Genomic DNA, 22587 nt, shown 5'->3' with positions numbered 1-22587 from the left:
GTAGTATCAACGTTCAAGATTACCCAATGTAGTTCCTGTGAGAGACTATAAAAAGGGATTGTGAACTCCACCAAAGCGTTGTTTTTAATACTGTGTTTTATTAACAAAAAGAGGTCTTATTCTAATTCTGAATATTGTTTCCAGGCCAAACAATAAAAACTGCAATTCACATAAAAACACAAGGAAAGGAATTAAGATGTTTATTGAGATTTTTTGTGCTTGGCACTTTTATTTACAGTTCTTTTTGTAGCAGGCCTTGTTTTTTTATTGATATCCCTTTGTTTTAAGCTTTATTTTACATTCTAGACACACCTCACTGGCCCTCTGGTATCAATGTAATTGTAATATTGCTAGGCATATAAATACAGTTATCTACAACACACCAAAACATACTTAAAATTTTTCCATTTTCGTATTTTGTATTTGCACTCAATAACTTCAAAGCTTATAGTTTTGCTTGCACTCACCATTATGTATATTTAAAAAAAAAAAAAAAAAACAATCTATATGATGAGGTCTGCCACAGCACCAGGAGAAGGGAAACAAGACTGTAATGCTGTTAAGTTACATAGTGGTCTGCACGTGATTCATAACCATTGTGTGCCCATCTCTGATTTAGAAACACTGCAGGTCTGTTAGAAAAGATTTAGAATCTTTGTGGGCCTGACTCAATGATTCAGAGTCGCTGTGGGCCTGAATCAAGATTCAGAACCATTGTGGACCTTTCTCAGAATGATTTGGAACCACTGCCAGCCCTCCCAGACAGCTCCCTTGGTTGGTGTGGACAATTAACTTCCATCTTCCCCCTCCTCCTTTCTCCATTTTGATTTTAGAGTCCTTTGGCTTAGAGTCTGTCCAAATGTTGCATCCGAGCACAATGACATATACACTATTACTCACTCTTTCCATTGAAATGCCCCAGCCAATGGGCTGTAAAATAAAAAAACCCTGCATCAGTCGTTTGCAAAGTCTTTTCCCTCCGTGGTTATGCAACTTCTGCCCACACTCACCCATTCCTTATGGTGGTACAGTCCATGCTGATAAAAATGTTCAACTCTAGCCTGGGAGCAGTACATTTTGATCTTCCTTGCTGTTCAGCTCTTCTCTGGAAACACATGTGTTCTGGTGACACTGTCGCAAAGTTGTAGTACTACAATAGTGCTATTACAGAACTATTTTATGAACCATACGCTGTTGACTGAGATTCGATGCTACAGATGGGAGCTGATGGTTCAGCCTGTTTACCCAAAGCCCTCATGTGATGAGAGCTGACCTTGTCATGGTTCGCAGGCCAGAGTCGTTATGGCTGCTGTTTCTACAGGCCATAGTCCACTACATTTCCACAATTGCACCAAACAGAGACTTTATAATATTATCTCCTGGGTTATTTGAGATCTGTCATAAAATAAACTCACAGCATGGCCTTGCCATCAGCAGTTCCAAACAAGAGTCTTGTGTGTACAAATTACTGTGAGAGTGGGCCCAAGATGTACAAGAGGGGAACATACATTTTCCAGAGGCATTTCCATAACAGCATATAAAATAGACTTGCTTCCATTCAGTCAATTAAAACATTTAAATGTTGTGAGGAAGGTCATTTTGACATGTCCGCTGCTTTGCACCTTAGCAGGCACGCAAGTGTCACATCAGATAACAGTTCATGAAAATTAATGACATGTATTTCCCTTCATTTGATTACAGACTTATTAACAACATGGAAACCGAAAAAAATAATCAAATCGTGAGACAAATGAAGAAAAGACTAGCATGGGTCATCAGCCAATGGTAGTGCTCCAGTTTAGACCATGTGCACTGACATTTGGGAGGAGCCTCCGTACTGCCGACCATCACAGCCGCTCGCCCCCTGCTGGCCACCCGCAGGACTGCTGATCATGTGAACACCGTCCATCCCATTGGACAGGTACTGGCGCTCGGTAAAAGCTCCGCCTGAGGAGGGGGAGCAAAGCAGGCTGCTCTGGGCTGCTGATAGCTTCTCAGGGCTGGTAGCCAGCCTTGGGGATCCTGGGAAGTTGTATCCATATAAATTGTAGGGGTTGTGGAGGGAGAAGGCGTTGTACGATCCCTGCTGCATGTGGTGGCTGCTGCTGAACATGTGGGCTGCAGAGGAGGAGGGGTTGGAGGAGGAGCCGGAGGCGGAGCCAGGGGCGGAGCTACCTCCCGCCTGCATCACGTACTGAAGCTGCGAGGTGGGGAAGGAGCCCAGCTGGCCGCCGTAGGCCTCCATCTTACCGCCGCCACCGCCGCCGGGCAGCGAGGCGTGGGCGCCAGCCTGCATCCCCGCCGCGATCAGGGAGGAAGTCCTCTGAGGCAGGAAGGAGTCGGAAGGCTGGGCGGAGGGCACAGCGCCCCCTGCCTGCAGCCGGCCGTAGGAGCCGTCGGCCAGCCCGCCATAGCCCTGCAGGGCCGCCATGTTGCTGCGGGCGCAGGCAGGGTACTCGGACAGGTTGAGGTTGCACAGCTGGCTCTCCCTGCAGCCCACGTTGAACGTGTTGGGGGCCAGGTGAAATGTGGGCGGAGAGCAGGAGGGGGACAGCAGGTGGGAGGGCCCGGACGGGGACGGGGTGCCCGTGCTGGACGTGGTGGGAGAGGTGCCAGTGCTTCCACCTGAAAAATACATGCAGCAGATGAATGGTCACTGTGCCAGCTGATCTCTAGAATCAGCTAAAACACCTGCAGGGTCCAACGATGAGACACCGAGTTTCTGAATCCAGGTTCTGGACTTTCCAACCTACATTTTAGCTCATTTATGTGAAAAAAATCACACAACTCACAATGAGAAAAGTTTGTTTATAGAATACTATCTTACAGGTGGCTTTAATAAAACTATCTAAAAGCAACATAAAAGCAATCATGCAACATATAAGCAAAACTGTTACAGTAAAATTTAAAGTAATAAACAAAGCAGTTTATTGTGAGCGCAGTGCAACTCTCTCAAAACCCTATCCTTATTATATTTATCAAAAGTATGTTCCCCCCTTTTTTTGAGTTGGAACCCATTGGAATGGCGAAATAATAGGCATGCAACGTATTCCATTCCTCATCCAAAGACATGTCATTCTAAGGTTCACCATATACCTTATGGTAAATGTCACTTTAAATCAAGGCGTTCTTGCCTCACTAAAAGGACAGATTGGGCACGGTATTGGTCTCCTCAACACAAACATATAGTTCTACCCTCAACAAAATGTACGGCATATATAATTCTCGCATATATCCATGTATAGAGCTGGGGGGGGTGGGGGGGGGGGGGGGCTGCCTCTGAGCAGACTCACATCCAATATGTCAGGTTCTTGGAACAATAGGATAGCTATGGGAAATCAATCACATATTTTTTTATTAATAAAAAATCTGGCCAGATTTCCTTTTTTTAAAAAAAAAAAGCTTAGTTCAAAACCCTGCGTTGCTAAATAATTCAGGCCGCTCTTGGCGAGCGCCTGACTTCGCACCATATGCCTTTGATAATAACTCAGGGCCCCGCTCTCTTCTGCTCTGGACGAGAGGGGAGATCTTGGTGATGTCATGCTGGAAAATTGATGGTTTTCCTCCACTGTCATGCACGAGGGAAAAACGGCTTCGACGACACCGAGGGGGTTCGCTGATCACTCAATTGGGCCCGCGTCTGATGTGGCCGCGGCCGCGAGTTCAGTCTCATTAAAATGGGGAGAGAGCTCATCAGTGGGGTTTCGTTAGCACTCAACTGATTTGAATGGGCTGATTATAAACAGACATAATCTAGCAAAAGAAAACAATGCTGCCATGTTGTCGCGGTGCACGAAAGAGCAAGAAAATGGCTTTAACTTTGTGACCACAGAAAAAAGAGAACTGACTGAACGGTTGATCTGAGAAGGAAGTGGGTTTAAAATGAATTCCCCTTTTTGAACCCCACAGCGCCCAAATGCATATTACTGGGCCAATTTCTTGGGTGGCTAGAGTGTTACAGGAGGGATCCACAGATTCACATCTCCGCAGGACTGGTAAACACCTGGGAGCAGGTGGGTCTAGCGTACAGTACCTCAGACACGTTCCGTGAAATAAAAGACATCTCCTAGCGGCACGTACCCTGCTGTTTCTGCATGTTGGTGAAGTCTTCAAAGGTAAGAGTCCGCACTGGAGGCCTCCAGAAGGCATAGGTTTCCATGATCGCCTCCAGGCCGGTCCTGTAGTGTGTGTGTGTGTGTGTGTGTGTGTGTGCGCGCGTGTGCGTGTGTGTGTATGCGTGTGTGTGTGTGTGTGTGTGCGAAAGAGAGAGAGTGGGAGAAAGAGAGAGTGAGAGGTAGAGGAAGCTCAGAGGGGAACCATTTAAAAGGAGCAGGTTTTTATAGTGCACATAAATCTGAATGACATTTCATCCAAGATCTTGACACAGGTCTTTTTCCTCTGTGATTTATTCAGCTCCGAACTGTTGGGCCTGTACCATGAAAAAGGCTCTTTCCTACTGATGTTATTTTAGGAGTTATAATCCTCCAGCCGCTCCGTAACATCATAGGTACAAGCTAATCACCTTCAGAGACATTCCAACGTCATTTTCCTGCTCCGCTTGTTCATAATGATCAAGAAAAAAAATCTAATGTACACTCTCACAGTCAAGTATAATTTTTTTCTCCTACTTTAACATAAAGCGGTATGACAAGTTAAAATAAAATGGATAAAACTATCGAGGACGGAATACAACAAATTAAATAAAAACAAGCGTGATGTGACACGTTAACATTTGTGTTGTAATTAAATGGTGTCAACGCAGTTTTCTTTATTTTTTTTAATGTGCTTCATCTGCAAGCCACACTCTGTAAAAAAAAAAACCTACTGTTTCTTTTCAGTCAGGGCTGCTCAATCTCATTAACGGAAGCGTGAAAGAAGAGGAAAAATCCAGCTGATGGGTAACGGTGCCTTGCGTTCCGTACGTTTGGCACATGCTTGGCGCTACACTACATCAATGCCACTGGAGCTGCATTCTGTACTTTCAGGTAACGTCAAACAGAAGCGGAGAGCATCAGTCCCATAAAGCATACTTACACAATGTGTATCAGCCACTGGATTGTAGATTGTAGCTCGTTGGTTTATTTTATGCTCTTTATTTTATTTGTTTATTTTATGTTTTTTTAAAATATTTTTATTACTAAAAGCATCTATGTAAGGCTTACCGGTTTCACACTATAAGTTTTTTAATGCAATTCCTGTAGAAGTAAGTATATACATTACTACCAAGCATGGTAGACTTTTTAACTTTACTTATTTTAGACCACTAAACAATTGCCCTGAACAATTATAACCTGAACTTAATCAAAATATCTTCTTAACTTTGACTTGAAAATAAAGTTCTTTAAAGTCAAGAAATCCACTATGCAGATGTGACATACTGAATCATGGCCGAAACCAAGTATTTGAAACATTCAGGTAAGGTAAAACAGAAATGTTTCAAAGTAAACAGGAAATTACATTACAGCATAGTAGTGTGTGAATTGGTTACTACAATGCAAGTGTCTGTATTTGTATGTATGTATGTCTGTGTTTGTATATATATATGTATTTATATATTTATATATGCAAATATAATCCTTTCATCTGTAGTTTGTCTGCAATAAACATTTAATGACAGTTCATAAATCAGGCACTCTATTGTTGGAAAAATGAAAAAAGATGTCTCAAATATCTGTGCTGGTAATGAGGTCCAGATGAATGTGCTTTCATGTGCTGTGGGTCTGTTGCGGCGTTTCCCCAGTTACATGATAATTCACCCAGTGAATGCTCCATCAGCAGAAAGTCTAGGCCATCACCACAGCTCAGTTGTGTCCCCCCCCCCCCCCAAAAAAATAAAATCACATAACACTTATTTTTCATCACAAATTTCACAACAGTTGACTGGCTGCGTGAGAAAATAAATGATTTGATATGAAACATCAACACAGCAGGCGTTCTTTCACAATTAGGGCTGATCTCTTGATCCCTAGGGATGTAAAGGCTAAAAGAATACGACTGATTGTATCCCCAGAAGTCACCGGAACTTACCTGTTTCTTCCAGAATCCCGGAATCCTTTTGCAAATGGGTTGCGGTCAATCTTTAGCCTGGTGATCTGTAAAAACGAAACAGATAAGAGCTCAAATAAATAACGAAATAGTTAGGGTATAAAAGACGGTCAGAAATGTATTTGGTTAATACACCTCAGTTGTTAAAAACTATCCTGTGGGTTTTATCACAAATTGCAACAGGCATACACCTTGGTAGGTTACCACGGATTTGGTGTTTTTTTAAATTATTTTTTAAATTTGTGTAGAATTAACATACATCCTTTTAAAATGTGCGCTATTCATGAAGCACAAATTATTATGAGTTAGGCAGCAGTAGGTGGTCCGGAACAACTAGATGTTTGTTACAGTTCTCACGCAGCAGGATTTGGAGAAAAACAAACATTTACAAATTGACAAAACAAACAGCTCTTGAATTTCATTCATTCAGAGATCACAGTAATTCGGAGAGTAAAATCACAGTAATTCGGAGGTCAAATCTTAATGAGATTTCCCCATAACTTTCAGAAAAGTAGGGATTTCCCATTCCAAAGCTGATCTCTTCTCATCTGATCATAATTTTTTTCTGATAGCTTTTTTATTACTACAATTTACAATCTAGTAATCTGACGAATGTTTTAATATTACTATACAATACTGTGGTAGACTTTAATATTCTTGCATATTAACATTACAAAAGAATTTTACCGTATAACTACATATCACCTCATTTAAAAATGAGGTATGCATCCCCTTTGATAAAAAAAGCTTACATCTGCAGAGTGGGTTATTTTTTTTATTTAATCCTTTTTTTGGAAAACATATTTTTTAAACATATTCCTCACAACCTGGAATGTCACAAAATTGTGTTTTACTCACCCTGGAAAATAGCTAATATTGATATTTGGAGCAACACAGAAACACTTCTAGTAATAATAAAATGCATCCTGAGGTAGTCACTGATTTCAAAACTTGTGTGGTCATCCCTAACTAAAAAAAAGGAGCACAATTGTACACTTTTATTTTTATTTTTACAAAATGTTAAACTACTTTACACGTTGCAAACTAAACCTCCCATCATGGACCCACAGACCCACCGCTCTACAGCACTCAGTCCGCTACTGCACACTGCCATATTTATTTTTAATGCATGTGGTGCGTGACCGGCACATGTTGGGATTCCCCGTCTTCCTGCGTCAATACAGGAAATGGGGCTGATCAATCATTCCTGGCTTTAAATCATATCTAACAGAGCAGTAAGGTAGGACAGCCTGGTCTCTCTCATCCATGTGGTGGAAAGTCAGGGCTTGTTCCATTCCCCAGAATGGAACACGGGAGGTGTGAGTGTTCAAATAAAACCAGCCAGGCCATGAGGTTTGAACACTCCTGGTTCGCTTGTTGGGACATTTCTGCTTGCACAGTGCTGATTGGTGGAAACATATTACGGCAGTGGCAGCCAAAAAAAATATGGGAAGAAGAGAATCTACATTTGAAATTACAATGGCTGTGAAGATGTACTTTATATCCTAATTAAAAATCTAATACATTGGGAGGAGGGGTTATGTGCCTTATCAAATACACATAAAATAAAAATATTTTTCTTTTGTTCAACTTAAAAATTCAAAAGGTAAAAAATGGCTAGCCTATAAACAGGGATGAGAGAGGGGGCTAGAAAATCGCACACTGCCAGTAAATATGTTTGCGGTGAGAAGTCAGTGAAACGCCACCTGAAAGCATGCTGGTGAAAACCCGGCTACGTTTGGTTGAAAAGTGAAAGTTTTCTGGCTGATGATGACATAGCGAGACTGAGTACGACCTGAGATAAATTGAGGTTAACAGAGTCGGTTTATGTCAAAATGTCTCTCAACCTGGATTCGCACCCCTCTAGACGTCTAAATTCCAGCTTTTGCTCCCTGGGATCCTTCCCACTCCATGCCCTCACCATTGTGCTCCTGTTTTTCTCCATAAGAATAAAGATTAAAAAGTGTGTATTTGTTTCTGCTAGGAAAGATATTAATAGGGAAAATGAGTGGTGAGGGGTATTAGCTGGCAGGGAGGGGGGGCTGACCTGTTGGTTCTGGTAGGCGGTGACGGTGGTGAAGACGGTCTCGGGGAAGCTGAAGGTGCGCACCCCCTCCCCGCTGGGAACCGGCTTGGTGGGCGAGAGCTCGCTGCTGAAGTCCTTCCGGATGACGTGAACCCGCGGCTGGTACTTGTGCATGGAGTGCAGGATGACCTGAGGCCAGACGACAAAAAAAAACAACAACAAAAACTCCCATCAGCGGAACAACAAAGCCAATGCGCGCTTCGCCACACTTCAAATGCCTGAGCTACAACACGCCAAGCGTGTGTATGGTTTACATTTACATTGAGTATATAACGTAAGTATGACTGCCGTTGCCTTTTCAGAACCAATCGGGTTTTAGTTACATTTTGGGTGGTGGATGGAGGTGGGGTGGGATCGGGTGGTCAGGAGGGCCAGGGGGGGAAGGCCACCCCAACAGTTTTAATGCGTTTTGGCTGTGTAACCAATGAGAACAGGTCAAGAGCAATGAACATGAAGACTTCACACCAAAGGGAGGGCAAACAGGCTGGTATGGCCGTGTCTATCATCCCCTCCGGTCTCATGTGTGTTTCTAATTAAGAGTCAAAGTGAGCGATGTCCCTTGATGCTACTAAAGGACTACGGGGTCAAATAAAAAAAGGGAATTTTGAAAGCAGCACAAAAAACTGTGACAGTCGATTTAATTTTCTGCCTTGCCCCCCTATCCACCCCCCCACGTCCTCAATATCCAGTCCTATGAGCACACAGGCAGACCCTGAGGCCTAAGCCCTCGCTGGTATAAGCCCGGCCAAAGCCTTTAAAAGCTGAACAGGAATAAAATCTCTATCTCTGCAGGATGAGACACACAGATGACAGTTATCACTCATTTCACCTTTCTTTCTGCTACAAAAATTATGAAATTCTTAAAAATATAAATCGAAATAATATTGGGTTTCAAATTTGCTAATGGTAGCTCTGGGAGAATATACACTCAAAAAGACCCCTTTTTGTCACAAGTAAATTGGTTATGTTCTTTTTGCTATCAGCCTGTAGCTACATAGACATACATGAATTTTTTTTAAAGTCTCATTTTTACATTGCACTGACAGAGGTGCTTATGTAACATAATATTCAAGCCAAGAAAACCTTGTTTGTTTGTGTCCTTAACAGTGTCATCTCACACAGCGTTTTGTGAGGGCCTGTAATGTACTTTTGTAGGGACTGATGATGCTGTTGTTGCTGTGTCTCAGTTAAGCGTCAGATGTGGTAAACAGCTGAACTTGGCGCGGTTCTGCTAAGCCTGGTCAAGTGGGTCCGGGGAGGGTGGGGACTTCGCGGTGTGAGGGAAGCCATGACAGTTTATCCTGCCAAACCCCCCCCTTACCAACCCCCCTGACGCCACCCCCCCCTCCCCCCCGGCCCCCGTCTTTCATTCGGCCTTCAGGACCCAAAGGCCTGCACGAGCTCCCCAAAAATGCGCTCCCCGCCCCAAATTTCACACCCGCGCACCGCTACGTTCCGGAGACCTGCGCCTCGGCGATAACGCAGATCCTGCAGAAAGAGAAGCAGCTGTGTGTGTGTGTGTGTGTGTGTGTGTGTGTGTGTGCGCGCGCACCAGAGACGCGGGGCCTACCCGCAGAGCAAAGCCATGCAAAGGGCCCCGGCAGAATGTCCGCCTTCTGCCAAGTTTCCCGAAGCTGCGATACCCTCGACGGCGCTTCACAGCAGCAGCATTAAGCTCACTGAAAACATTACCCTCGGTGCTGAATGCAATCCCTTCTGTGAGGGCGTCCCGGCGGAGGAAAAAAAACCACCGAACCTACTGCTCCGGGACCCGGCCTGCGGACAGGCAGTGAACACAGAGACCCTTCTCCTGCCTGCGTGTCTTTCACACCGGTTTGAGGTGTACCTACTGACGAAAGCGAACCATTGTAGCCCATAAAAAAATTCTGAAGCTCCACAGAAAAACCTGAAACGACGGGGCAATCATATTTTCCAGAGAGCGAGTTAGGAGCATCACCACAGTCTATATTTTTGTTGTTTTGTTGTGTAGATGCTCAAATGCAAAACTCAAATGCAGTACGTACACTTCTCTCACTCAACAGCGTGACCGGAAATACGACACATTAATAAAATGTTTTTTTGTCCTTGCAATATTTAATCATTACTCCAAATTATTGTCACAATGCAGAAAATATGGTTGCCTGGTAGAAAAATGATGTTAGCGATTATTATTCAGTGAATTCTTATATTATGAAAACCCACAACAACTCCCAGGCAGACAACCGATGAGAACACGAATCCAGGCAACACATGAAATTTTCTCAGTGTTTCATCGGACCACAATGCTAACCACCCTAAAAGCTTTAACAAAAAACGCAGTGAGAATGCAAAGCATTGAAAGAGAGAAAGTGGCATTTAAGTGTTTGAGCCTCTTATAAACCCCTAAGCTGATGTCACCCCATTATTCACTATCTCTGTGACTCACGTCAGTGGGGCATTACGTCACGCCGCGGTGATGGAGGGGGCGTGGCCTAACGGTCACGATAAAGCGGCCCCGGGCGTTAGGTCATACGGCCGAGGGATCGCCGGAGATTTGGGTCGGATTTTCCGCACGTAGTAAACCCGTTAAAACCGGATTTTCAGGTCTCTCTTTTCCCAGAGGAAGAAGAGAGGCCGGCTTGGCTAGCTGTCTCGGACGTTCAGTCTGACAGACACGCTCCGTGTTCCGTGTTTTTGTGTCAGATAAAAACCCGCGGAGGGAGACAGATGCATTTTCCCGGTGCGCGTGTAAAGTGCGGCCTGCCTTTACTGAGGAGGTGTGCAGGTACAGTTGTGGAGTGGCATCTGAAGTACACAGGCGTAAAGCACTACCAGTCTAATAGAGGTGTGCAGGGGTAAACTTCTATGTTCCACAGTTGTAAAGTGCTAACTGACTCATGTAGGTGTAGAGTGCAGCCTGTTTCATGAGGGTATGTAATAGTATGAAATAATGTCTTTTTTGGAAACCACATTTCAAATCATTAAAACACATTCTCTTTAAAAGTCAAAAGTTACAGAGAAACAAGTAAAAATATAACAATAATCATAAATAATTATTTATGTAGCACATTTCAAACACTTTGATGTGCTTCACAGAAAAAGTGAAAGAAGTAAAAATGGACGAGAGGACAAAAATAAAACAATAGAATATATATAAAATAACAGTAAAATAAATTACTAAATAAAAAATACTAAAAACAATAATATGGTAGGGAATATAAAAATAATAAAATTAAAATTAGAAAGATAAAATAATTAAAAAGCTAAACGTAAAAATAGTTCCTAAGGAAAAACACATTTATAAAGAGTTCTCTTTAAAAATATGCACAGATTCGTGTAAAAGTAAATGTGCATGTACAGAAGTGTGAGCGTGGCAGCGTGACACGGCAGCACTCACGTGTCCCTGGTCGTCCAGCTCGTTGTTGGTGAGTTTGAGCTTGTCAAAGCTGACCACCTGCCTCATCCAGGTGTCCCCGGAGGCCAGGGAGTCGGGGTGGATGTAGACCCGCGGGGGGACGGGGGAGTCGGCGTTACCCGCCACCATCCACTTGGAGCTGTGGTACACGTACCTGGGGAACGGAGAGCGCACGGCCATGAACCACACAACACCGGAACCACAGAACACCGGAGGACAATGTACACACGAGAGAGGGGAGGAGCCACACGGGGCAGTAAACACAGACTCCGCCCCTATTAAACACAGGCTCCGCCCCTCACCCCTGCATTCGGGTTTCAAAAGAAAAGAGAGCGCCCACGTCTTATACCACCACTCAGCAGTGTATACCAACCATTTTCTGCGAGTTCTGAGATATTCACATTGGAGCACCTGGAGCATTATGCAGTAGAAAATCTCAAAGCTTGAAGTAAATTGTATTTATCTTATTTGTATTTCCACCAGCTTTTTTATGTATATTTTACTTTCTCCATTTTGCTTTTGCTGTAACAGTTTCCTTGCTTGTTTGCTTTTGAAAACCTGCTCAACCGTGACACCCCTGGACCACAGCTGAGTGACGTTTTACTCAGCAATGTTATCAGCTGTATTTGCCCGTGGGACCGGACAATCAATAGCACATTTATAGCATTGTAGGTGCATGACAGCATTGTTGCAGAGATGCTGCGGAGCACTGCGCTTTATCAGTGCGGCATATACATTGAGTTTGAAGCAGAAGGGAAAAAGCAGAGCACTTGGCAGCACCCTTCTCTCCTTGATGAAGACTGTTGTTACTCATTTGCATGCCGAACGCCGTCCCTTTGAAAAGGGACACACGTCATGGCACCGGCGTATTTGCAGCTGATTGCACTTTGCATCTTATATTTTGATGTGTTTTGTCCCCGACCGAAACAGAGCATTCTTTCTGTGGTCTGTAAGTGGTAACTGCACTACAAGCCTTAAAACAGACAGCTGTTTGGCTTTAGTTCTGGCAGCTCTGAGTCGCTTTGTAAAAATCGCCTCGGCCAAAGCCATCATTAAAGAGTGAAAACGTGGACCGAATTCTCATTTTCGCCCCCTTGTTATTGCTTACAAGTATTAAATGCACCTGCGGCCCCCCTCGGTGAAGGCCAGGCCCTCCCGTAATTTCCTGTCTGAAGCGCTGTTTAGGGTTATGGTCTGTGTAGCAGGGAAAGTGTTAAAGAAGGGAGAAACCTTAGCCTGAAACAGAACTGAAATTTGATTAGTCCCTTTCATCTTTCTTAAATCTGCCATCTGGCACCAGCGGAATCAAAGATTGGACTATATATAACACCCCTTTGGACAAAGAGGGAAAGCCTCCCCCCCCCCTCCCCTCCATGCACACACGCATGGACACAGACTTATCGTCCTTACTCTTCATCGCCCAGTACTCCACGCATACACAGCTTAAACTGATTCCCCCTCATCTGACAGTCCAAACACATACTCCAAAAAGTCTAGTCCAAATGGACCTCATGTGACATTCATTTACACAAAGAGGGAAAAATCCCTCTCCATGCACACATATGCATATGCATATGCATGTGTACATGTTCACAAACACACACACACACACACACACACACATTCACATGCACACACACACACACACACACACACACACAAGCATACACATGCACACACAAATGTAGGCGCACACACACAGACACACACAGACACACATACACACACAAGCATGTACACACACATGCACAGACGCACGTACACAGACAGGCGCGCACGCACACACAGACACACACACACACACACACACACACCAGGCCAGGCCAGGCAGTAAATTAAGTTACCTGACTGACAGTATCACCATTACACCCCAGAGGTTGGACAAGCGTGTGAAAACCAGACTATGTGTGTCTGTGTGTGAGCGTTTGTGTGTGTGTGTGTGTGTGTGTGCGTGCGTGTGTGAGAGAGTGTGAGAGAGAGTGTGTGTGTGTGTGTGTGTGGTAGTTTACTGCATATAGTCCAGGATGTGAGCAATGCGCATGTGTATTTTAAAAGGTGAAAATCGTGAACATTTAGGGCAATGAGGTGCAGCATCTGGACTGAATAATTTGTTCTCCTTCCTCCTTGTACTTCTGTATAAAGTTTCAATATCACTAAAAAGGAACTTCAGCAGCTGGAACATGGAGCCAAAGAGTAAGAGAAAATGTTTAAATAAGTCTTTAAAAGTAAGTGACTTTATTTTTGTGTGTTTTCCTTTGTTTGAAATGCCACAAATATAAAAAATATATACATTGAATTTCATCAGTAAAGAGCTTCATATTTCTCGAGCTCAATTTAAAAAAAATATAAAAAATAGACATTCCAATGACATACATGTAGAACCGACTATACACAGCAGTTTGCAATACCTTCTGGGAAATTCCATAACCATGAAGAATTTTGACGTTTCCAATTTTACAAGCATGCGCGGCATCGAAAATCATGATTTAGAAATTCTATTAAATACATCTCAATATGTCTAATGTCCCAGTATGTAAACCATGTGCAATTTTATTTTAACTTTGTCAAAGATTATATATAATAGAAACAGTGTACAGTAGAATAAATACAGTACATGCACTCAGAAACTGTACTATATATGAGCAGTTTTAAGTCAGTGCTTTTTTTTTTTTTTTTGAACAGCAACTCCCTCTGTGAATAAAACATGTACACAATGCTATAATCAGTATGCGCAGAGCAGATCGCAGACGTAAATCAGCTTTCTTAGGGATGAGAATATGTGTCGTATTTTTTAAAATATTTTTTTTAATGCTTTTGACGCTGTACACAGTGTGGGGTTGCATACCTGTATCTTTTGTTGTCTACCGGCACTATGTCCATGGCTATGTAGTACTGCTGGTGCGGATCCAGACCTAAAATCTTCACTCTCATGGCTGGAAACATCCTCCTGACAGGAGACAAGAAGAGGCATATATATTGTTGTTTAATATTTCAATTGTTGGACAAGGTAAAGATACAAAGATACAATGTTGAATTCAATTTCATTATACAGGTCTATAACAATGGGAAAAAAGCTGCATTTTAATCAACAATAATGCACTTCAGATAGGATTTTAACCAACTGTCTTTGTTTAAAGAAAAGTGAAAGTAACGCTAAATTAAAGCATTATGTCAAAAGTAATTCGGCCTTGAATTTGTTACTGATGTAAAGTGACAGCTTCAGCTTTCTAGTAGAATCAATGCCATAGATCTCTTGTCTTTAGTTTGGCCCCAGCTGTTGGGTAGAGCCAAAAGGGGTCAGCTGTACACTAAGACACAGAAAGACAGAAAAACACCGACAGTTTGCAAGGCCAGAACTGAGAGACCAAGAGAAATAGAAATAGAAAAAGAATAACACATAGAGAGAAAATATCTCATCAACCATAAAAAAGGCTTCCAATAAAGCAACTACAAGCATCAAGATCCTCATTTGTGAAAAGTTGGTTGAAACCCACATTTTATTTACCATCATTGGTAAAAGCAAGGAAACTATATATAGAGCTATTTATAGAGAGAGAAAAATAGAGGGGAGAGAGAGAGAGAGCACGAGCGAGAGAGAAAGAGAGAGAGAGAGAGAGATTTATTATTCGGCCACACATCTCACTGAAGAAAAAGCATACAGTATAAAAATCTGGAGTATTTCAGTAAGGAATTCTTCCTCTTTCTTGAAATAAATAAATATTTACCATTAAAATCTTGATATCAGAGCAGTGTAAACTCACCACACAGTGGTACTAAAGTGAGGGGAAGAAAAATAACACTCAAAAAAATTACACAAAAATGGAAATCTGTAAGTCTGATTATTTTTCTCTAAAGCACATTCATATGCAGTTCGGCCACAGTGTAGTATTTGCCTATATTACTGAGATTAAGGACTGTAGCGTGTTCTATGCGGTGAAGAGGTGGTTTATTCTTAATGGAATAGCAATGAGCCGTTCCCCAGCAATCTGGATGCAATACTTTACAGCATCAGAAATTATAGCCATTTGCTGTAAGTTACGAAAATAATTAACTTTCATAACAAGGGAGCCATTTAAACAGCGAGACCAGGCCATTTTAAGTTAACTCTCCATTTTAAATTTCGAAAAGCTGCATTTTCATTTTGTGTCATAAATCTTTCCACTTATAATGAGAGGGCTATTTTCCCTTCCTCTTCCTTTGAAAAGTACAGGGTCATTATTAAGGAAGGCATAAAAAAGAATGTTGCATATTCAAAGAGGCCCTATGTTACCTAAGCAGAACTACTTAAATTAATACAAAAATACAACTAATTTAATTTTAAACCACTTTGGAAAGAAATGCCAGATTTATGGCCCTGCTGTTGTTTGGGGTTTGACGGCATATATTGCTCAGTTCCTGATGCAACATATGAGCCAATTCTCTGAAATCCCTCTTCCCAAACTTACAGAACGTATATGAAGCATTAAATTGGTACTTTCCTTTTTTCACTTTCTCCACTTTATAAAAAGAAGAAAAAAATTCTGACTGCTAACGTCTTTGACAGTGTATATTTGCATTCAACAAACCTAAAATTTTAATGTATTTTGCTTTCAGCTATTCACACATTTAGTCTAAAATACACCTGACAAGACTGAGACTGTGATGTGTGGCTGAATTTGTATTAACTGTTCATAACAAGAGATATAAGACAATGTACACGAATGATTTGTCTTCTTTCTGTTATTAATAATAATAATAATAATAATAATAATAATAATAATAATAATAATAATAATAATATATTTTAGCAGGGTTTGTATAATTTATTGATGAATACTGAATTAATCTTTAGAAGTACCGCATTGCTTTGGACCATCTAATGGCTCTGATAAAATGGACACTGTTTGTAAGATTTTATACATTTAATAAACATTTTATTTGGCAGAGGTCAGAGGTTGTAACAAAAATACAATTAGAAAATACAATATTTATTTATTTATCTATTTTCAGTCTGATTCAACAGTTCATTGTGCATCAGTATGCTCAGTTATAATTGATTATATCTACAAACTATACTGGTTTTTGTCAAATGTTTTTATTAATAAAAGAATAATAATAATAATAATAATAATAATAATAATAAATAAATAAATAAATAATTTACTATATATATATATACATATATATGTTTGTATTCTTTCTATTATTATATGTTAATATATCATGTCATATTATTATTACTTGTAGTACTATTAGAAGTAGTTCTGTGTAAACTGTAGTAAATTGTGTAATCATAAATATTAATATCGAAGTCAGAATGAAAAAATATTTTATTAAAATGTATTTTCGGACCGAATCAATTTTCTGTTAGGCTACGTGTCTTTTGGACTGCATCTAATCCCGACATATTTGAATCTAGGTGTGTCACAAAGCAAAATAAACGATTTAACTACTTTTACTTTTACGTTATCAATTTTACACTGGATTGCAAGTCCACTTAAACCGACAGTATTATCAATCGATTTCCAAATGAAAAGTTAAAGAAAACACTGGGTCGAGAATCACGCAGCAAATGACCATATTTTATGTCGTTACAGCAGCCTACGCCAATACAATACAACGCGCGCGCTTCATTCAAAACGTAGGTTAGTGTTGTTCACTTGTAAACCGCAAATAACAGGCTAGTAAGTTTTTCAGCCCCTGCGCTCCATGGTAGCATTCAAGGTTCCAGCTTTTATCTGGATTGGCACAATCCCGTCGGGTTCACTGCAATTTTGAAAAGCAGCGTCCATTGTATTTCGAAGTTTAGCGGGCGTTCAATTAAAAAGTCGTTGGCTATTCCAGAAATGTATGTTTTTAATATGGACTTCATCGTAAAATTATATATGCAAAAGGAAAAAGGCCAACGATGCGACCCTGGCCAAAGAATGAGAGTGGGAAGGTTTTTCCTTGCCACTGTGTAAATTATATCCCTCGTTTCTCAAATAATTGCCACCCAAAAGAGCAAGAAAATCATAAACATATTTTTAATTAATTAGAAACAGGACCCATTGGCGCGTATTCTCCATTATCAGTGATCTCAGGAATGGACTACTGCCAGCGTCAAGTAGACCATTGGCTCGTCATTACAGAGCTGTGCTCGTGGGTCCAGAGCCCTTTTGCCCCCATATGCAACACATTAGCACCCCCAAAACATAGTGTGCTTGAGTTATTCCCCTTACGCAACGGCATTTCTGCGTAAAAGAATTGCGTAGATCACTATGTCGCCGGCGCCACCTCCTTTTCCACTAAGCGTGAGTGACCAAGATGCTTCCAACAACAGAAACCTATTTATAAAAAGTAGCCTCTTAAATTATGTATTAACATTCGCCTAAATCTCATTCGCTTATAAGGGCATTGAAGGCTTAGACGGCAATTCAAACTTAAAATATATTCCATCTATATTTTAGGGGTCAGACTGCGCGCGAACCTGGCTGCCGGATAGTTTGTAGGCCCTACGACCAGCGGTGTGCTGCATCAGGAGGTAAATTACCTGCCGGCTTTTGTGATGATCATCTCGGTGCCTATGTCGTGGAACCGCTTCCAGAGGTCGGCGCACTGCAGCTCCACCTGGATCTCCTCCATGGAGGAGGAGGGTGAGGGGTCGCAGGGGGTGGGGGCCAGATCCGAGGGGGAGCCGAACGAACAAGACGTCCTCTCAGCCAAGCCCTCGCTGTCTGAGCCGGGACTAGCCTCCGAATCTGCGAATGGCGCGCGAGAATATATTTACAAAAAAGTAGAGAACTCCATGAAGGAACAAGTGTCCCCAGTTACAGAAGCTCGCCATATTGGCTGGTTAGAATAAGCACGTCTTCTTTTGACCGTTAAAATGATATCCTTCAGTCACAACACACAGTACAACGGCACTACAGGGGTTTTGTATGGTGATTCTGTGATAGTGGAGGCAACCTGTAAATTCCTCGGGTCTGTGTCAAATTAGTTGACATTTGTATGATCTATATTACAGTATTTGTTTATCTATGCAATACAATATCACCTCAAGGTCCGTAAGGAAGTAACTTTATAAAAGTCAATTTACTTCAGTAACAACCTTATATATCTAAGCACTGCATGATAGAATTGTTGATTTACTATTGGCCTAACAGATGTCAGTGTCTCCTAACTCATCTCTTTCATTGTAATTGAGATCCTTAAATTTCATCAAGCTACTCTTTAAAGTTTCCTTTTAACAAATTAAACCCTCTCTTTACATGGCAGTCCTGCACTGCAGCACATTTAAACAACAGTGTATTTTTAGCAGATATTTGAGTGATGAGCACCGCACAAAATTATTGTTTTAGTCATAATTTTTTTAGAACAGCATACTGTATATTCAGAGGGACCACGATTGAGACAATCTACAGTTGTCCACCAAATGACCTAGATCAAAAGTAAATAATGGGTTTTTTAAAATAACATGTCATTGTCCAGTTTGATTGGCTGTGGGCAAATCATTTATTTTAAATGGCCAATTTTACCTGTCTAAGCTATAAGAATCTTAGCCACAAAAGCTATTCCACTGCTTTCTGCTGCCTGTATATTTGCAGTGGGTTTAGTTCTTCTTCTGCAAAAAGTGCAATGTGCTTGAATCACTATAACTGAGGCATAACATTGTCAAGATGCTCTTGCACTAATTGCGGCCCAATTGGGTTTACTTTGTGTGTCTGCTAACATTCAAATTCAGTAGTTTAATTCCATAAAGGGTTTTTTTTTACAGTGCAGCCCCTATATTCAGCACTTTGTTGAAAGAGAATCAAATTTACACTTTGGAAGTAGATTACATGTTACATACAATTAGCATTTGTATATGTATTTGGTCTTTTTCACGAATATAATTCAAATGAGCAATAATACAGCTATGACCTGTTAGTCTACGGTTATATTTTAAGCAGTATTAGTGAGTTTGAAATGAGAGATTTGGTCGTCTAGGCCTGGAACAGTGGCATGGCAGATGAGATTCAGGTTCCCTGTCTCTGCTATATTTTGTCACATGTAAACATATATTGACCTTGATGTGACATTGCTAGGCTTCTGTAACATGAAGGGTGTCCCGGAATATCCTGCTTATCTTATTTATTGGCTTCTTTGAATAAATCTATCCTGAGGGGTTTGGCAGAGCCCGACATTAATTAAAATCAGTTTGGCTGTCTTGCTTCCTTTGTGTTTTGGTTTTGGAGGGTTTGACTACAAAGTTGCACAGGGAAAGCTGTACCCTTTAAAATTATTAGTTTGATAAGTATGTCATCCACATACCTTTTAAAAGAGTACTGTTGACCTGTCTATCCATCAATCTATCTATGAAAACTGTGTGTCGTATTGGGGGCGTTGTGTGTTCACTAACTAGGGGAGAATTGCAAATGAGGTGGTGAAGGATGTGAATTGTAAAATGGAATGTGAGATTAACTTTTTTATTCTTTCTGTTGATTCCTTTAAGTACTTAGTCATTGGGTTTTTGAATCTCGTGTTACTGTATGTCTGGTTGAAAGAAGGAGTACTTAATAAAGTATCTTTGAAAAATAAAAAAATCGAATCTATCTATCTTTCTATCTGTCAAACAAAAGAGTGGCCCATCATGCAGTGCAGAATCAAATTAGTTTAAGTATAGCTTCACTGCAGACATTAGATGCTGACATTCTGCCCAATAAAAATAAAATAACCAAAAAGGTGATTAATTCAAGCTTTCAGTGATCTGTAAACCATACTCTACAATCATAGCTGAATTTCACATCTACGGGTGGAAACGCAGAAGCTCATGGCACTAGGTAATGAGAGTGGCCATTTACATAGAAGGACACAGACCAAAGAGATGGGGTGAAAGCCGGGCTTATATATTTGATTGTTATGACAGATTACCAAATAATTACAATCAATATGAACTGGAAAAATATTTTTGCCCCATGCCTTATAAAGCAATATGGCCTGCTTTCCGAATCAGAGTTGATAGAACAACGAGCGAAGACGCATCCTCGCGCTGGGAAGCAGCAAGACACGGGAAGATTTCCGAGGGCAACGCGAAGACACTCCGTGTGAAGGGCCGACCGACCACAGAGAGACAGAGGGGGGAAAAGCGCGACCTTTCAGCGTCTCTCCGAGAAGCGCTCTCAGTGTAATTGGGATGACAGGTCTCCCCCCCCCCCCCCCCCCCCCCTTCGCCCCCTTTCCGAAGGGCTGAGGAGCACGGTGCTGAGCCGGGGACCTCGCCTGCCCTCGCCCGCAGAGCCGTGTGCGGTGTCGATTCACTGCCGCTGTCATCGGCGCCCCCCCACCAGCTCCCTCTGCCCTGACTCAGGAGTCAGCCTGCGACGCTTCACAGCTCCCCGCCGGAGCCTGTGCAGGCTTGGGCCCGGACTGCTCCAGAGCTAGTGTTGTTTTTCTCTCTTCTCAGCGGCGCTGCATCCCCACTGCTTCCACGAGCCAACGAGGGGGCTATTCGTTGTGCTGATTGGTCGTTTAGGTGTACCCTTTGGCCAGTACTGATTCAGGGCGTGTAAGGTAGAGAGAAATAGCCGCTACAGTGTTGGGGAGTACCACACAGGAGCCCAGCAGGCAAGAGGCTGCTTATTTCAGCAGTTAAACTGCTCATTTCAGCACAGTTAATCCGTTGATTACCGTAACTGCGTGACTAATGATGACTAAGCAATGGGCCCAAGGTCCTCGTAGAACGAGTGCACGTTCCAGCTTCTGTGCTAGGGAAGCAGGCCTTGTGCTGTCCAAACTACCCTGCGGTTGAATTTGGAATTATTCTGTTTCTCCAAGCCCTGAGCTGAATTCAGTCAAACAATGAGCTGGAACACCGATGGCCTGGATCACGTTTCTACTCCACACCCCTGTGTAAACAGGTGGGGAAATATGAGGAACGTGATGGCTCACTCAATGCAGATTGAAAAATTACTATATAGAATGAATATGCAGCCAGTTTACAGAATGTTTTTTCCTAAAAATTTCCTACAAATAATAGGAAATGCAATTAGCTGGGCACAATATTGTCGACACAATGAAAATTCAATGGGCTGACTACTCATGGCCACTGTACTGAAAGTCAACGTCATACTTCGGTGTATCAATGTTATTATCAGCGCTACATATCAGCGAGTGGTCAACAGTAGGAAAAACTAAATGCCAGGGCACTTTTCCAACACATTCATTGTAAACACTGCTTATGAATTATTTCTGTCACAGTTCGTGCTCTTAAATTTTGTATTTTAATTACCTGCCAACTTGATTAACTGAGTCTACTGTCTAATATTTTCAACTTTTGGATAAATGACAGGGAATTATTTTTCTCCATTCATTTTAGGTATAATAATCTAGTACCCTGAAATAATTTTTTTTAAAAGCCATTGATAATACATTTAATATGTTTAGATATTAAGCTACAATCAGAATTATAAGTTTTATATTCTTTCAAATGTCAGTGCAAGTGTTCAAAAACTATTATATTTAACCTATACACATTATATTATTTGCAAAATGGTGGCTTTGCATTATAATTTTAAAGAATCGTACAGAAATGTTTGGCTGTCATAATGCCTTTCCGAAAACAATCGTGAACATTTGAAAAATCGTAACGAGTAGGCCTATAATTTCACCTTCTCCGTGTACGCGCGCGCCAGCGTGATTGAGGGAAGAAAGGAGAGAGACTTCTGATAATACTGAGGCTAGTTTTTTTGTTTTTTGTTTTTTATTACAGGGCGTTATAACAACCCATCAATCCAAAGGGACGCCTTTATATGACGGACTTTCTTTCCATTATATATTTATTGCTTTTATATGTCATACACAGTTTTCTTGCGATAAATATATACATTAAATATAGCTTGAGTATCATGCTTTAAAAGGGTCAAACAATAGCCTGAAAAACAAAAAGTGACCACAGAAACGAGCTGTCAGCAATGCTCCCAAGGATCGATGAGAAATCCACCTTCTAAAGACTACGCCGCCAAAAATGCCCCATTCCAACTGTTCAAGTGTCACGGCATGTTCAATTAATTAGACACTGAGAAACAGCCGCTGTCTAATGGAAATTCTGTCGCACAGCAGACTG

The 22587-nt window shown here is 41.5% G+C and overlaps 1 protein-coding gene across 2 annotated transcripts in view; it reads right to left on the bottom strand.

Moving 5' to 3' along the window:
• Positions 1-224: 224 nt before the first annotated feature.
• Positions 225-22587, bottom strand: part of tbx15 (T-box transcription factor 15) — a 39581-nt gene continuing 17218 nt past the window's right edge. For both annotated transcript variants that reach the window (XM_035392965.1, XM_035392964.1), the window contains 7 exons: positions 18037-18244; positions 14371-14472; positions 11508-11679; positions 8093-8260; positions 6028-6092; positions 4081-4178; positions 225-2625 (listed from right to left, as the gene is read on the bottom strand). In XM_035392965.1, coding sequence (XP_035248856.1) covers positions 1799-2625; positions 4081-4178; positions 6028-6092; positions 8093-8260; positions 11508-11679; positions 14371-14472; positions 18037-18244 — 1640 coding nt within the window. In that variant the 3' untranslated portion in view covers positions 225-1798. The remainder of the gene's footprint in view (positions 2626-4080; positions 4179-6027; positions 6093-8092; positions 8261-11507; positions 11680-14370; positions 14473-18036; positions 18245-22587) is intronic.

This window comes from Anguilla anguilla, chromosome 15, assembly GCF_013347855.1.
Source record: "Anguilla anguilla isolate fAngAng1 chromosome 15, fAngAng1.pri, whole genome shotgun sequence".
NCBI lineage: Eukaryota > Metazoa > Chordata > Actinopteri > Anguilliformes > Anguillidae > Anguilla > Anguilla anguilla.
The sequence above is the reverse complement of the archived record's forward strand: the minus strand, read 5'-3'. Positions and strand labels throughout refer to the sequence as shown.